This window comes from Xenopus tropicalis, chromosome 3, assembly GCF_000004195.4.
Source record: "Xenopus tropicalis strain Nigerian chromosome 3, UCB_Xtro_10.0, whole genome shotgun sequence".
NCBI lineage: Eukaryota > Metazoa > Chordata > Amphibia > Anura > Pipidae > Xenopus > Xenopus tropicalis.
In genome coordinates, this window is record NC_030679.2 from 46,054,095 (window position 1) to 46,070,709 (window position 16,615).

The 16,615-nt window shown below is 40.7% G+C and overlaps 1 protein-coding gene across 2 annotated transcripts in view; it reads right to left on the minus strand.

Annotated features, from left to right (window-relative positions):
- Positions 1–7,091: 7,091 nt before the first annotated feature.
- ddx41 (DEAD-box helicase 41) overlaps positions 7,092–16,615 on the minus strand; it is a 10,936-nt gene continuing 1,412 nt past the window's right edge. The window contains exons 3-17 of one of the 2 annotated variants that reach the window (XM_002936940.5): positions 16,153–16,312; positions 15,324–15,398; positions 15,168–15,228; positions 14,675–14,811; positions 13,919–13,991; positions 13,618–13,771; positions 13,348–13,484; positions 12,798–12,960; positions 12,411–12,542; positions 12,254–12,325; positions 11,870–11,966; positions 11,635–11,784; positions 8,213–8,284; positions 7,978–8,088; positions 7,092–7,609 (exon numbers count right to left, since the gene is read on the minus strand). In XM_002936940.5, coding sequence (XP_002936986.1) covers positions 7,473–7,609; positions 7,978–8,088; positions 8,213–8,284; positions 11,635–11,784; positions 11,870–11,966; positions 12,254–12,325; positions 12,411–12,542; positions 12,798–12,960; positions 13,348–13,484; positions 13,618–13,771; positions 13,919–13,991; positions 14,675–14,811; positions 15,168–15,228; positions 15,324–15,398; positions 16,153–16,312 — 1,731 coding nt within the window. In that variant the 3' untranslated portion in view covers positions 7,092–7,472. Of the gene's footprint in view, positions 7,610–7,977; positions 8,089–8,212; positions 8,285–11,634; positions 11,785–11,869; positions 11,967–12,253; positions 12,326–12,410; positions 12,543–12,797; positions 12,961–13,347; positions 13,485–13,617; positions 13,772–13,918; positions 13,992–14,674; positions 14,812–15,167; positions 15,229–15,323; positions 15,399–16,152; positions 16,334–16,615 lie in introns of both variants that reach the window. The other variant, XM_012959823.3, reaches the window with a different exon arrangement.

Consider the following 16,615-nt stretch of genomic DNA (forward strand, 5'->3'; position numbering starts at 1 on the left):
GGGGTGCAGCTGTAGGAGCGCCACCTCACTCGCCATCTTCTTTTCCTTCTGGATCTTTTTCTGCTGTTCCAGTCCGGGTGTGCATGCGCAGTAGTGTGAATAGCTGAACTAGAATATCCCCAAGTGATACAAAAGTTTTTAGCAACCAAGAGCATCAGCCTGGGGTTTCATCTAATTATTATGTTATTATCATGTTATCATATTATTATTATCATGTTATTATCACTGGGGGTGCCTAGCATCGTTTCTTCTCTTTTAAACATTACATAAAACTCTTATACACTAGTGTTCAGAATCACCATTCAAGGCAATGTCATCACTTAATTATTCTTTGAGCATTTACGGCAATTAGCACTGCAAATTATATATATATAAGACACTTGCTCTGATGACAATCCTGTGTCTAAAGGGGCAGACATAAAGCAAGGCAGGATTGTTGTTATCTTGCAACAAATGAATTGGATTCAGCCACACAATTATGAGCAAACACACTAGTACATACAAGCAGAAGTGCCACTTTCCAGTGCCCATAGCTTAGTTGTGGTGGGTAAAAGCATCCTGAGGGGTGGAGATGAAAGAGTCTTGGGGCATACATTTGCCATATACCTGTTATTGTAGAATCGTACCATAGTCCTAATCAGTGCACATATTTCTGGGGGTAACATTGGCTTACGCTACACCTTCAAAGGTCTGGACTTCACAATTACGGCTTAGTATATAATTGGGCTTTGTAAAATGATTGGATTTTATAAAGGGAAAACCAATGTTCCTAGCAAAGCACAAATAATGATGGAAAGGTGTAATGCAGCCAATTTGTTGAATGGAAAATTTTAAGCACCAAATCTGGCATCCTCGAAGAACGGACACTTTGAACTTGCTTGGGGCTTGAATGCCAGAGAAATGCGTAATGCACCAAAAATCATTGTTATGTCTGCACCATTGTTTCATGGGACACCAGGACTCCCAATGCTGCAGGATGCCACACAAAGGGAAAGAAAGACCCGTGTTCTCCTTAGCTGCATATATATTCCTGGCCAAGGATACAGCTTAACCGTATGAGCAATCCTTATCCAAGTCCTCTAAAAGGGTGAACACATAATTATTTTCCTAACCTTTCCTTAACTCTCAAAATCCTATAGAAGTACATAGAGAGCCAGGGAGTTCGGTAACACAATGTTCTTTCGTGCCCCTCTGTGCTTATAAAGCCGGCAGCGAATGTGAGCCTTGTTCCATTACTATAGCTAAACGCACTGTTATCAGGTGAGCTCAGCAAAAAACTATGGATTCTGTCCAGCTGAAATTTCCAAATTTGTGGTTTTTCCACAGTCATACATTCCCAGACAGATGTATTCATGTTCTGCAAGCTAAAAGAACTGGAAATTGTCCAGCTCAGATGATAACTGACTTAAGGTTCCCTCTCCTTTTTTTTATTGTTGCTCATTTATACATAATGCTTTAAATTCAGCTCTGATAGACACTTGGGGAATGAGGGAGAGGCCCCCACACCTCAGAAATGGGGGTAATTCCCCCCACAAAATTCTACTAGTTTGCTTTGCTCTCTCTTGTACATCTGCCTGAAATCATCCTGCTACTTCAGTCAGCCAGAGAAGCACAATGGAAACCATATTCCTTGAACCCATCTCCATTTAATTGTACCTGCATTCTTATGGAGTAAAAACAGACGTGAATGTAAAACATGAAAGATTTCCCCTCTTTTTTGGCAGTATAAGGAGGACAGATGAGCGCTTTTGTGGTTTCCGACTAACATCTAGCCAACAAAGCTCTAAAACACTCTTCTCATAATGGAAAAACAAGACTGTGGTTGATATGCTACTGGCCTGCGCAGCATACTGACCACATCCTGCCATTGTTGGCTAAGGCTGGGCTACGGATGCTCTGGGATACATGAATAAAGCAGCTAAAAGAGAAGTTAAGGCTGAAGTCCCATGGAGAGATTTAGTTGCCGATAGATCTCTGCTACTGCAGGTGACTATTCTCTCCAAAATACCTTTCCATCGTCAACACTACAAATCACTGGGCGATTTGGTTTTCCAAAGTTGCACAAAGTCCCCTCCTGCAGGCAACTTTGTGGGACTTCAGGAAGCCAAAGTGACACGTAGGCCTTTCTATCAGTGATTCATATTGTTGCCGGTGGAAAGGCAAGTTGGAGAGATTATTCGCCTGTGTTAGCAGTGATCTATTGTGGGCGACTAAATCTCTCCATGGGACATCAGCCTTTAGAAGGAGTGGCCACTTACTTGCAGATTTTAAATGACAACTCACAGCATGCCACCAAGATTTATGGGCCACAGGTTACTCCTCACTCAAACTGTTCCCTGCTATGGCATTACTGGTGTCTATGGGTTACTAAAACCAACTCTGCATCTACTGGTTACACCTCATTGTTAGTCCAGTTTCTCAAATCAGCCCCAGTGTTGGTCCACTAGGGCCTAGGATCAGGGTCGGACTGGGGGGTGCAGGGCTGACCGGGGCTCCCGCCCCAGGGGCCCTGCAAGTGCCCCTGCCGGCCGCGTCCTCTAACCCCCCCCCCCCCGTGCAGGGTCCCCCACCTGATGTCCTCCCCTGAGCGTGCGTAAATTTAATGCGTCAGGGGAGGAACGGTCAGGCAGAGGGAGCGCCAGCAAGGGTTGGGTCTGGCCCGCTGGGGCCGGGGCCCATTGGGATTTTTCCCAGAGGCCCAGTCCGGCCCGGCCTAGGCTGCTTGCAGAAGGTTCCCTCTCTGGGAAAGATCTACACAGCCTGTCTCCCACAATTCCCTTTAGCAATGTACCAGAACAAGACATGGGTTCCTTTCTGCTATTAGGCTCTTCAGCTGGGTAGTCTATATCATGTTATGTTTAAAGTGATCATTTCAGTTGGAATTCACAATAAACTTGTTGAAAAGTTAAGTTTGGTGTTATAAATAAAGGATAATAACAATGTGTTGTGTTCCAGAGATCCCAAAAGGCATCTAAATGTTGCCCTGGTCAAACCACTTAGCTTTTAAGATATAACACTGAGGGCAGGCAGGCTCAGCCTCATATGGTTCTCATTTCAAACACATCCACTGGCTCTCTATTTCACACTCACTGTTACAACACTGTTACAATGAAAGATTATCAAGTTAAAGGCACTCTAAAGCACACGGGAAATGACAGTACTATATCTTCCACACATTTCAGGAGGTTATGGGGTTAATGTATGTCATTAATAGCCCCTTTCCCTGCAATATCTTATTAAAAGGAGACCCTAAGGGTTAACAGAGAAGCGCTGCAGTGGTGTGTGGTTTGGTGAGTCTCCCACAACCTGGCACCATGTCAGGAATTCAGGCAGACACTCATCTTCCTAATTTGGCCATATCTTTCAAAAGCTATCATCCAGCAAGGATTGAAGGAGGACAGAGAAGCAGATCAATTTTGCCCCCTGCTGTCCGCTCTCTGGTAATGCAGAAATAGAAGGAACCTCCCTCAGGGACAGTTATCTTCAGTACGTGTGTACATGTTGTGCATAACAGATCATCATGCCCCAAGGGGAACAGGGGGCCCTAAAAGATTTTGCTGTAGGGCCCAGAAATGTAAACACTGAAAACTACACTTATGTGAATGCTAGGTGATATGACCCATAGGTACATTGAATCCTATGCAAGATTTTACCTATTGTTTTCACAGTAAAAGGAGACTTTGAAAGCTCATTTGCCCCTAATAGCTCCTGCAGAGATCAATCAGAGGCAGTTCCCTTTGCAGTAAGTATTGCCTACCTCTTGCATAGATCTCAGTGTGGCATTGTATGTGCTTGGCTGTAACGGGATAGGCTGCTGCCACACAGTGCTGATTCTCAGCTTGCGGATAAATGCAGGTCGAGAATCTGTCCCTATGCTCCTAATAGCTTACTGATGCACCTGCACCCGGCTGGAGCCATTGCCTCGGCCCTGGTACAGACACACTAAGCGGGCCTATCAGCAGGCTGTGAATATGCAACGTGTGCCCAGCACAACTTCCAGCTATACTTGATAGTCCTATAATGATTGCAATGTTTGGAACACACAGTTGGTCCTCTTAGCAAGATACAGAAGGAAATCATGTACCAATGGACAATTTTCATGATATTCACAAGGCTGGCTGTACCTCTTGTTCTCACCAGTTAGAGTTAGTAAGCTATGACAATGCCTGGGGTGCCATATGCCTGCCACAAAGCAAATTATTATTATGCGAAAGAATTATGTCATATTAAAACATACCCTTAAATCTATATGACTCCTCCTCCACTGTGTATAGCACAGCAACCCCCAGCATATAATTACACACCTTAGGGGCCATTTAATGGCTATTTCCAACTGCTAACAAACTCCCAGAACAAACCCCTGCCAGGTTCACCTTCCACAGGCACACACAGGCAATACTCTCCCTGCCCTATGCTGCCTGTGTGTGCCATACTCTGCCTGTGTGTGTGCCATACTCTGCCTGCCCTACCCTGCCTGTGTGTGACATAATCTACCTGCCCTACCCTGCCTGTTTGTGCCACGCTCTGCCTGCCCTATGCTGCCTGTGTGTGCCATGCCCTGCCTGCCCTATGCTGCCTGTGTGTGCCCTGCTCTGCTTGCACTATGCTGCCTGTGTGTGCCATGCTCTGCCTGCCCTTTGCTGCCTGTGTGTACCATAATTTGCCTGCACTATGCTGCCTGTGGAAGGTGAACCTGGCAGGGGTTTGTTCTGGGAGTTTGTTAGCAGTTGGAAATAGCCATTAAATGGCACTTAAGGTGTGTAATTATGTGCTGGGGGTTATAATTATTTCATATATTAATGATGGTTGATATCCCCACAATGAGCACCAACCATTTGCGTTTTTGCTGCACTACCACATTTAATGTAGGTATGGTTTTAAAAGCTCTTGTGATAACATGGGTGTGGTTTGAAGTGGGTGCAGTTTAAAAAAAAAGGGGGAGTGGTCAAAACTGGCTTCCATTAGCGCCCCCCCACCCCCACCATGTATGCTAGAGAAATTCTGACCCTCGGCACCACAGAAGTTGGACAGCACTGGCTTATATAATTAACTTGCAATATACAGTGCCATCTGCTGGTCAGTTCCGCCAACTGGCCTGAATGTGGAGGAAACTTGCTGTAGCTCTGTAGCAGAACTGTAGTAGGTGCTGAAGTTTCATTTTATTATTGTCATAATTGCAAATATCTTGAAAACTAGAAAAAAAATAATGAAAATTTGTAAAGCACCCGAAAGAAAAAAAATCAATTTTACATTTTTATGCTTTGAGAGTTTAAATTTCTGTGAAAATCATTGAAACTGCTTTGTAGCCGGAAACTGCATTTGCACTGGGCCCTAAGACTCAGTAGGCCCTTGGCCAGTTACTGCTCATGCTTAAATCATACAGACCCTTGTGTCTCCGTATGTTCCCGGCCAACTCCTTCGTTCCTCGCAGAGCAATCGTTTCCCGCCTTAAACCTTTCTGCCTGGCTGCCCCCTACATTTGGAATGCCCTCCCTGATTTCCTCCGGAGAGAATCCTCCCCCAGTCTTTTTAAAACTAAGGTTAAAGACTACCTTTTGGAGCACTCGCCCAGCACCTAATCTGGGAACTGGCACTTATATTGTAGTGTCACCCACTGTGACTTACAGCACTTATATTTGCCTATTTGTGTCTGTTAGTTACCCTCCCATATAGATTGTAAGCTCTACGGGGCAGGGACCTCCTCCCTCTTGTGTCCTCGACTCTTAACTTATTGCTGCTGTATTTATCTGTATTCATTATTATACTTTGTATTTATCTATTATCTTAACACCCTGTTTGTATTAATGTATTCTACTGTACAGCGCTGCGTACATAAGTAGGGCTTTATAAATAAAGATATACATACATACAGATCCAGATTTCTAGAATCCATGCTGAGGATACCTACCCTGTGGTCCAATAGCTTTTGCTGATCTATACAATATATCCCAACATCTTAAAGCTTAATCCTTGATTGGCCTAGTTTGTGTCTTTGGGGCTACAAGCTTTCCTACATTTGTTTGCACTTTACTGGGCTCATTATATCATAGGCTACAGGCAATCCTGCTGTGTTACATCTCATCAATAGTAAAACCATGAGCCAAAGCCTCAAAAATCTGTCGCTTTGCATTGTAACATTGGGCATTTCCAACAGAAAATTCAACCTTTCCTTTCACCTGGATTTCAGAATGGAACAGACTTAGTTTAATCATCATGGGCTCTACAATTTGTACACAAGGCCTATATGTACAGATTTAGGGTAAGGCCCCACGAGGCAGATTGTCATCCTGCAAATAAGCACAGGATGAGTATCTGCCCGTACGCTTGGAAAATCTTCTAATTGTACCTGCTCCCAGAAGCACTGAATCTGTCTAAATGCAGGCACACGCAGCCATTATCCATGAACAAACATAACAAGATGATTTTTTATAAGCCTATGGATGTATTGTCAGTCTGTGCTTATCTGCTGACAATAGGCCTGTGTGACCTTACCATAAAATACTAACCAATTTTCTTTAGCCCCACTAGGAAACTCCCCATGGCTACAGCCTGCTCCCAGTATAAACCCAGGGTCAGAATTCTCAGATTTCTACAGGCAGTATAAGCAGGTTCTTGGGCCACATCTCTGTTAGTTAATGCCCCACCTAGCAAATTACAGATCAGTCTGTGGGTTACAGAAAGAAGATTTTGCATTTGACATGATAAAAAGGTCCCTGCTACCCTAAAATCTATTGTACTTAATACTGGGAAGAACATCAAATAGGCTCTGGGATATGCACCCAATAACTGGAAGTTTAATAAAATAATGTGAAAAAAAATTCAATACATTTACACAAGTGAAGGGTCTTTGTGGGGAAAATGAAAATGTTGAATTCCAATTTTTATAAATAAGGCACCAGTGTTAAGTAACTTCTACAAATACACAGCCTGGTCTATGGGAGCCTGTCTCCAATAACTTCAGACCTATACAGCCACCTAATTCAAAGGTTATTATGCTTAAACCTGATGCTTTGTTAGCTACAATGTTACACTTTGCGACCACACATAACAAGTGATAAATAGTACAATTTACCACATGAGCAAATCTTACGAAATGTTTCAGACACAGGCAAAACTTTATTATATTGTATGCTATAATAAAGAATACACAGTAAAGAGATAGGGAATGAAAGTCTTACATTAACACAGCTTTAAAAAAGGCCAATACCTACAATAGTTCATGATTTATTTTTTTTAATACATTGCCCTGCAGTTCTCCCTTGTTTAGGACCAGATAAAACATTTCACAGAAACTCAGGTAGCCAGTCCCTTTAGTACAATGTTGAATACCAGACAGAGAATTCAAAGGCCAAATTCAGCCCCCTACATCTGGTAAAACTCCTGCAGTTTGTGATCCAATTTGTATTGCATTGTTGCAATGCAATGTTAGCCATTTTGTACACCACATCTAAGCACCCAGACACATCTTTTGCTCAGAAATCCATTGAGCTGGTAGCAAGATAATCCTTTCTGCCCATGGTGCTGACTTGCTTTGTTTGCATAGCTTCCAACTTGGGGCAGTCTGTAATACGATGGCCCAAACCACCACAAAAAGCACAGCCTCTTTCATCTGAGAAGAAATAAACAGTCAATACACCGTAATATATCTCAGAGTACTTTTGTGTATATAGCTTGTGCTAAATTCCAAATGATATTCCAATATAATTTAAAGGCAGACTACATCTTTTTTAAATATATTTTTTAATACTGATATGCAATATGCCTACTGACACCTGTTATCCATTCAAATACAACCCAGTCCAGATTTTAAGAAGAGAAATGCCTAATATTTATAATTGTCCATTTACAGCTTAACACATGTTCTGGGTTGTGGCTAAATGATGGATTAATACATTGAGTTTTGGATATGTATGATGATCAGTACAGTGCTAATGAGGAATAAGTGTATGTTGATGCCATGTAAATAGAATTTGTCACCTCCAATATCCAGCATCGTTTCATCACTGCCATTAAGCACCTGCAGAACAGGGGGCACACGTTGCTTTGCCTCCATGAGCAAAGCCTTCAGATCCATCAGAACAGATTCGTCTGGAAAAAAAGTCAAAGACAAACTTTAAAAAAGAAACGGATATAAAATGTCTTTAAACTAATTGCATGAGATTATTTTACTTTAAATTCAGTTGGATAACCTGCCCCTTTCAGTGATACTTACCACAAGACTTGTTTATAAAGGTAGTTGCAATTCCAGTGTTACCCGATCGACCAGTACGTCCTATTCTGTGAACTGCAAAGGCATAGTGACAAATGGTTAGAGGGAATCATATCAATTTAGGCTCTTGATGTATACTGAAATTAGAGGCAATCATTGTCAGTACATTTTTGACATATTACAAAGTTACAGTTACTGAAATTATACTGGAGATTATTCTAGAGGAAAGAAAAACCAAGAGAATGGCCTCAAGATAGATTGAGGAATATAAAGCCATCTTTGTTTTTATTATTCATGAGATTATTGGTTCCTGTTATCATTGAGCACAGTGTGTGTAAATGCAGACTGTGAGCGCCACTGGGACAGACTGATGTGAATGAGTACAATATCCGCAATGCAAAATATGTTAGCACAAAATAAATACATAACAGTGCTTGAAAGGCAGCCATTGCATCAAACTCCCACCATAGGCACCAGCTTACAGAGTCTGCACTCTGGTTGGGGAATAGATTTTTTGTGACTGAAACAAACAGCAGAAGCCTTATTAACTGCACTCATGACAAACAAGGGGGTATACAGCCATTAAAAGAAAAAATAGGAACTCTATATATTTAGCTTTAGGGGATAGTGCCCAAAGTATGAAGATGCCCAGTGAAGAGTATTAAATAACAGGAAAAATGCACAAACTGAATATTTCACCCGTATCACACTTAACTAATACAACTCAGCTTTCTATGTCCATGCATATTGGTTGTACTTTTACCACAAGAACTAAAGGGACAGATCTTAATGTCTACTCCCACTGGTTCTCAGATAAGAATGGATGCGTTTCATTTATGAACTATTTCATAAAACAGCTAAGAACAGTCAACTGGGGTGGGAGTTCAATCAAATGCTAAAGGTAACCAAAAATACTCTTATATAGAGTAGGAATACCTCTGCTCCATCACCATATTTGTATAGTGCTGGTAAGTTATGCAGCAATTTACATTAATTTGTAACAAACAGATGACCTATTATAATGTAACAAACAAGGGTTGAGTAAAATTAGTATTAGAGGGCTCTAGAGCTTACAATTTAAATCGTCTATCACTGTGCTTTAAAACTGTATTACACGGGACTTGGAGGCTTATTCAGGGGCCAGAGTACCACAGATTTTAACTACAAATCCACCTGCTTTAATCATTTACATATATTGAATGTAAGTTGGAAAGCAAATTAAGAGAAGCATTAAAAGGAATTTTAAACAAATGATGCAATGTGATAAATATATTCTACTATAAAATAATCCAGAGCCATATATAAACAGTACTCCTCTTAAAGGAACAGTAACACTAAAAAATGAAAGAGCTTTAAAGTAATACAAATATAATGCATTGTTGCCCTGCACTGGTAAAACTGGTGTGTTTGCTACAGTAACACTACTATAATTTATATAATAAGCTGCTGTGTAGCCACGGGGGCAGCCATTCAAGCTGGAAAAAAGGAGAAAAGGCACAGGTTACATAGCAGATAACAGATAAGTTCTGCAGAATACAATAGTGTTTTATCTGTTATCTGCTATGTACCTGTGCCTTTTCTCCTTTGAATGGCTGCCCCCATGGCTACATAGCAGCTTATTTATATAAATTATAGTAGACTTTCTGAAGTAAACACACAACTTTTACCAGTGCAGGGCAGCAGCACATTATATTTTAGTTACTTTTATACACTTTCATTTTTTGGTGTTTTTGGGTCACTAGGGAGGAAAAGAGACTTGAACATGTAAAGGTAAACAAAGGTCCAGGGCCGGATGGGATTCATCCCAGGGTATTAAATGAGCTGAGTGCTGTGATTGCCAAACCTCTTCACTTAATTTTTCAGGATTCATTGAGGTCTGGCATGGTGCCGAGAGACTGGCGGATTGCTAATGTGGTGCCGTTATTTAAAAAGGGATCCCGTTCTCAGCCTGAAAACTATAGGCCTGTTAGTCTGACATCAGTAGTAAGAAAACTTTTGGAAGGGGTAATAAGGGATAGGGTACTTGAATACATTGCAGTTCACAATACTATTAGTATGTGCCAGCATGGTTTTATGCGTAACAGATCTCGCCTTTTATGAGGAGGTGAGTAGAAACCTCGATGATGGAATGGCAGTTGATGTCATCTACTTGGACTTTGCTAAAGCGTTTGATACAGTACCTCACAGAAGGTTAATGATCAAATTAAGGAATATTGGCCTAGAACTTAATATTTGTAATTGGATAGAGAACTGGCTGAAGGATAGAGTACAAAGAGTGGTGGTAAATGGAACATTTTCTAATTGGACCAGTGTGGTTAGTGGAGTACCGCAGGGGTCAGTCCTTGGTCCTTTGCTTTTTAACTTGTTTATTAATGACCTGGAGGTGGGCATAGACAGTACTGTTTCTATTTTTGTTGATGGCACTAAATTGTGCAAAACTATAAGTTCCATGCAGGATGCTGCCACTTTGCAGAGCGATTTTACAAAATTAGAAAACTGGGCAGCAAACTGGAAAATGAGGTTCAATGTTGATAAGTGCAAAGTTATGCATTTTGGTAGAAATAATATAAACGCGAACTATCTACTGAATGGTAGTGTGTTGGGTGTTTCCTTAATGGAGAAGGATCTAGGGGTTTTTGTTGATAACAAGTTGTCTAATTCCAGGCAGTGTCATTCTGTGGCTACTAAAGCAAATAAAGTGCTGTCTTGTATAAAAAAAGGGCATTGACTCAAGGGATGAGAACATAATTTTGCCCCTTTATAGGTCCCTGGTAAGGCCTCACCTTGAGTATGCAGTGCAGTTTTGGGCTCCAGTCCTTAAGAGGGATATTAATGAGCTGGAGAGAGTGCAGAGACATGCAACTAAACTGGTTAAGGGGATGGAAGATTTAAACTATGAGGTGAGACTGTCGAGGTTGAGGTTGTTTTCTCTGGAAAAGAGGCGCTTGCGAGGGGACATGATTACTCTGTACAAGTACATTAGAGGGGATTATAGGCAGATGGGGGGGATGTTCTTTTTTCCCATAAAAACAATCAACGCACCAGAGGTCACCCCTTTAGATTAGAGGAACGGAGCTTCCATTTGAAGCAGCGTAGGTGGTTTTTCACGGTGAGGGCAGTGAGGTTGTGGAATGCCCTTCCTAGAGATGTGGTAATGGCAGATTCTGTTAATGCCTTTAAGAGGGGCCTAGATGAGTTCTTGAACAATCAAAATATCCAAGGCTATTGTGATACTAATATCTACAGTTAGTACTAGTGGTTGTATTTATAGTTTATGTATGTGAGTGTATAGATTGGTAGGTGTGGGTTAGGTGTGCTGGGTTTACTTGGATGGGTTGAACTTGATGGACACTGGTCTTTTTTCAACCCTATGTAACTATATGTAACTGTTCCTTTAAGTACACAAGCACTCTTCCTAAACTCACCGTAGTTCTCGATCTCCTCAGGCATGTCATAATTAACCACATGTTGGATAGCTGGGAAGTCCAGACCCTTTGATGCAACATCTGTAGCAACCAGTACATCTTTCTTTTCTTCCCTAAAAGCCTCAATTGCCTTTGTTCTCTCTTCTTGGTCTGAGGTCAACAAAATAATTAGTGATTATGGAAATATGTGTAAAGCAGTTGTTCAGTAAGAAGAAGTAAAAAGCAGATAACTCACCCTTTCCTCCATGGATGGCTACGGCCTCAACACCCTTAAGTAGTAAATACTCGTGTATAGCATCAACATCCGCCTTCTTTTCAGCAAATATCAGTACCTAGGAAAAAAACTTGTGTGCATAATCTATGACATCAGAAATTGCAGTATATGTAAAGGAACACACATTGAAGAGAAATCCATCTACTGAGAGGTTAAATATTCCAAATTAAACTTTTTTTTAAAGCACTTGACAACATGCAAGCACCAGTTATGAATCCCTTATAATGTACGTGCATAAAGTCAGACATTGTTACATAATAAAAAAAAAAAAAGAGAATAAATATTGGTTACTGCGCACAAACTAACCAAACTGGTATAGAAGCACAAATTAAATTTTAGACTTACTGGCGGAGGAGTCTTCTGTAAACATTCTAGGAGATAGACCATTTTAGCCTCCTCCTTCACATACTCTACTTCCTGCAGATATAAAAAGAATTAGAAGCACTGATGGATAGAAAAGTTCTCAGCTACAGCACTAAGAAAAGCCATACTGACATCTCACCTGAATCACATCCAGACTGGCAGCTCCTGCTCGCCCCACATTAATAGTTATTGGCTTTACCAGTGCACTTTTGGCAAAATTCTGAATCTTCTTTGGCATAGTGGCACTAAAAAGCAAAGTCTGTCTCTGACCCTGTGGGTATGGGGGAAAGGTAAAAAGAAACAAAAAAAGGAGCCAGTGTATGTTTAATATTACTTTTTATGTTGTCTTCTCTGTGTGTACTTGTCTATACTGTGGGATTAAATAGTGCTGCATATCCCAGTAGCACTTTATAAATAAAGTTATACATGAATATGCTAAATATGAATTTTTATATTCTACTAATATTACAATTACTGTAAATTCAATTTTTTTCTTGTGTATAGAAGCTGCAAATCAATTAAATACCTTGAAGTAGGAGAATATTGTTCTGATATCTTCTTCAAAGCCCATATCAATCATGCGGTCAGCCTCATCCAGTGCCAGGTACCTGCAGATGTCCAAACTCACCATCTTTTTCTGCAAGAGGTCCATGAGCCGGCCGGGTGTGGCAACCATCATATGCACACCCCTGAACAAAAAAAAAAAAAAAAAAAAAGGAAGAAGCACAGCTATAATCCATTCCTATATGTACAGAAAGTCACAAAAGGCTATAAATACACTGACCAGAAGCTTCAAATATTCATGTTTACAAGCATCAACAGTATCACAAAAGCATTCAGATACAAGTTGAGTATAATCAGAAGACTATACAGTGCACTGTGCAATTCCTATTTGTATAGCTTTCATGCCTTTGCAGATATTTAGACATTTGGGATCCATGTGATGGCAGCTTGTTCTGTTGCTGCTCATTAAGTCTTCATGTATGTATCAGGTGATTTACATTAAGAATAAGGAACATAAAGCAATTGGTGGTGTTGCAACAAACTTAGTGACATCTCTGTTGGAGGCTACTTACTGTTTGATGGTTTCCATCTGTTCCTTGACAGACATCCCCCCAATGCAAAGTGCTGTACGTAAATGTGGAAAGTTATCTTCTTGCAGTAAATGGCAGTAATACTCAATTATACTGTGAGTTTGACGAGCCAACTCCCTCTAGAAAAATATCAGACATAAAAGCGTTTACCCGCAATCAGTATGGCATTACTAAAAGAAAAAAAAGGATTACCAAACTAGGAAAGACTAGAGATTCTAACACAATAGTTCAGACAACTGTATTGCTACTTACAGAGGGACAAATAATGAGTCCATATGGTCCCTCCCTCTTGGCAAAGGGCAGTCTCTTCTCCTGCTCCAAGCAGAACATGATAACAGGTAGAGTGAAGACCAGGGTTTTTCCAGAGCCAGTAAAGGCAATGCCAATCATATCCCGTCCAGAAAGACTGAAAGAAAATATAACAGAAATAAATATTCATGCAATACTGGTTGCAAGTTTACTGTGCAAAACAGACCTACATAAATACCCCATATTATAATTAAGAATCCCTAGGAAAGTGTGAATGCATAATTAAAAAAAATTGTAAGCTCACATGGTTGGGATCCCTTGGATCTGGATAGGAGTAGGGTGATGAATTCCTTTCTTCTTTAGTCCTCGTAAAATAGCTGACAATAGATACAAACAAAGTCAGATCTACTGAGCATTACAAATTTAAAAAAAAAAAATTTTTGAAGAAAAAAAATCTACTCTATTCCAAACACTAGCATATTCAAAGTATGTTGGCATACACTTTGTCTAATAGAGGCAGCTTAAAGGGGTTGTTCACTTTTAAAGTAACATTTAGTATAATGTAGACATTGCCATTCTGAGGCTTTTTGCAGTTGGTCTTCATTTTTTATTTTGTATGTTTTCAGTTATTTTTTTCCAGCAACTCTCCAGTTTGGTTATTGAGCAGCAATCTGGTTGCTTATTTACCCTAGCAAACAGGCAGTGATTTGAATGAGGTAAACGCCTACATAGAAAGATATGTATTGTAAATAACAATAACATTGTAGCCTTACAGCATTGGGCATTATTGTGCTGAAACAGGAAAAACTTCTCCAAATGGTTGCAACAAAGTAAGAGGCAAGTAATTGTCGAGGATATAACTGTTCGCTGTAGCCATAATGTAATGGTTGAACGATAATGAAATGGAACTGGTGGCCCAGGCCCAAAGCATAGGTAAGAACCTCAAAGCATGATTCCTACTCCACCAAACTTGAACATCTGCCTTGCTGTTTTACCCTGAGGGTTCATTATATACAATGCCTACAGCCCATAGGTAGAATTGTCCAAAGGCTGGACTAACCTGCAGGAAACTTCATTTCTTTAAAACTCTTAATGGGCTGAGGAATCCTTTCACCCTCCACAAGGATATGGTATTTACTTCTGACCCGATCATGACGCGCTTCAGACATCTCCAAAATGTGACGTGGTGGTTTCCAGCTGCCAAGAGACAAGGATTTTCATTGCAACATATTTTATTAATCCCATGCAGAAAATGCTAAATATTTTCATAAGTAATAGATGCTGTTTGGCAAAAAAAAGATTGCTTTTGCCATAGCAAGAGACCAATAATCTGTTTTTTCATGTAGAGTCAAAATACAAAGATAGATAAGAGATTAATTCAATTTGACAAGACAATCAGCCTTGTGGTTTTCCCATGAATATTCCATTAAGACTTTGGGAAAACTTTGAATTAGGGGAATCTCCCTAAATTTAAATCTGGCCCAATATCACAAATATGCCTTCCTTGTAGTGTTATTTATTTTGAAACATACAAAACCTAGAGAAATCCTCACCTAGTTTTAATGGGGTCATCGTAGGTTATACCTTTGGCCATTTCTTTTACAGACATCAGAGCTGCAGAGAAACAACAGATCCATCTTTAAGTCCAAACAAACAATAAAACATTTTCTTTCTTTAGCATTTGAAGTGATATGCTGATCTCTTCTCACCTCTTCCCTCTGTTACACTCTCCAAGATTTTTTCTTCTTCTTTTAGCTGCTTCTCCTTGGCAGATTCTTTTCTAGCTGAAAAGATAAGAAAAATAAAGGTTTAATTTAAATGCTACCCTTTCAGAGCACATGTAGAGAAACCAGCTCACTTCACACAAGATTATCAAAACATGCAGGGAATATCTCTTTATTTTATACAACGGCGTACAGCTGGATATGATAGACAGACAAGGGATATTCCCTGCACAAGGTAAGCTGTTTTCGTACACTGAGCTAAAGGGGATGCCATATTGTCAGCTTGTGCAAGCATCACGTTGTGGAAGAGATACCTTGAGACTATATCTGGTTTTTAAAGGGGAAGGAAAGGCTAAGTCACTTGGGGGTGCTAAAATGTTAAGCACCCCCAAGTGACTTGAATCTCTTACCTCGTACCCCGGGCTGGTGCCCCTATTAGGAGAAAACCGCACCAGCCCGGGGCACCTGGGGCGATGCGCTTCCTCCTTCCGCCTTCCATTCCCTGTGACTACGAGTCCGGCGCATGCGCAGTAGAGTGAAAAAGCCGACTTCTCTGTTAAAGTTCGGCTTTTCACTCTACTGCGCATGCGTGCGCAGCGAGAGAGGAAGGAGGAAGCGATCGCTGCTACCCCGGGCTGGTGCTGTTTTCTCCATACAGGGGCACCAGCCCGGGGTAGAAGGTAAGCGATCTAAGTCACTTGGGGTGCCTAACATTTTGGCACCCCCAAGTGACTTAGCCTTTCCTTCTTCTTTAAATACATTATAAACATAAGGCCATTAAAAATACATATACACCACAAATGCTTTCCTGTACCTTCAGCCTTCTCTTTTAGGTGCTGGTGTTGGTCCAAAAGACTGACATTGGATCTGGGTCCCAAGGGAATGTCATCTTCATCCCCTCGGTGGTCACTGCCACTGTCTTTTTGTTCTTCCTCTAGGACTCCCTTTCGGCGAATCAACATTCGCTTCTGCAGCTGCACACACAAATACAGAGACTAAAGAACAAGGAACACAGCCCAGCACATTATGTCAAAAAATGGGTGAAAAATAAACAGCTCTGTAATAAGCATAAAACCTTACTTACACTAATGGAAACTTTAAGCAAGTGATTTAGAATTAATTTAGCAATAAACTACAAGAAGGAGCTACAGAGGAAGGCAAGATCAGGCAGAGCCCAAGCAGCAAGCTAAGCCAGACCTTATCTTTGCTATTGGCATTACTCATGGCAAAGAAACCCAATCTGCTCCTGATTTTACAACACTTTATGCCCAAAAACT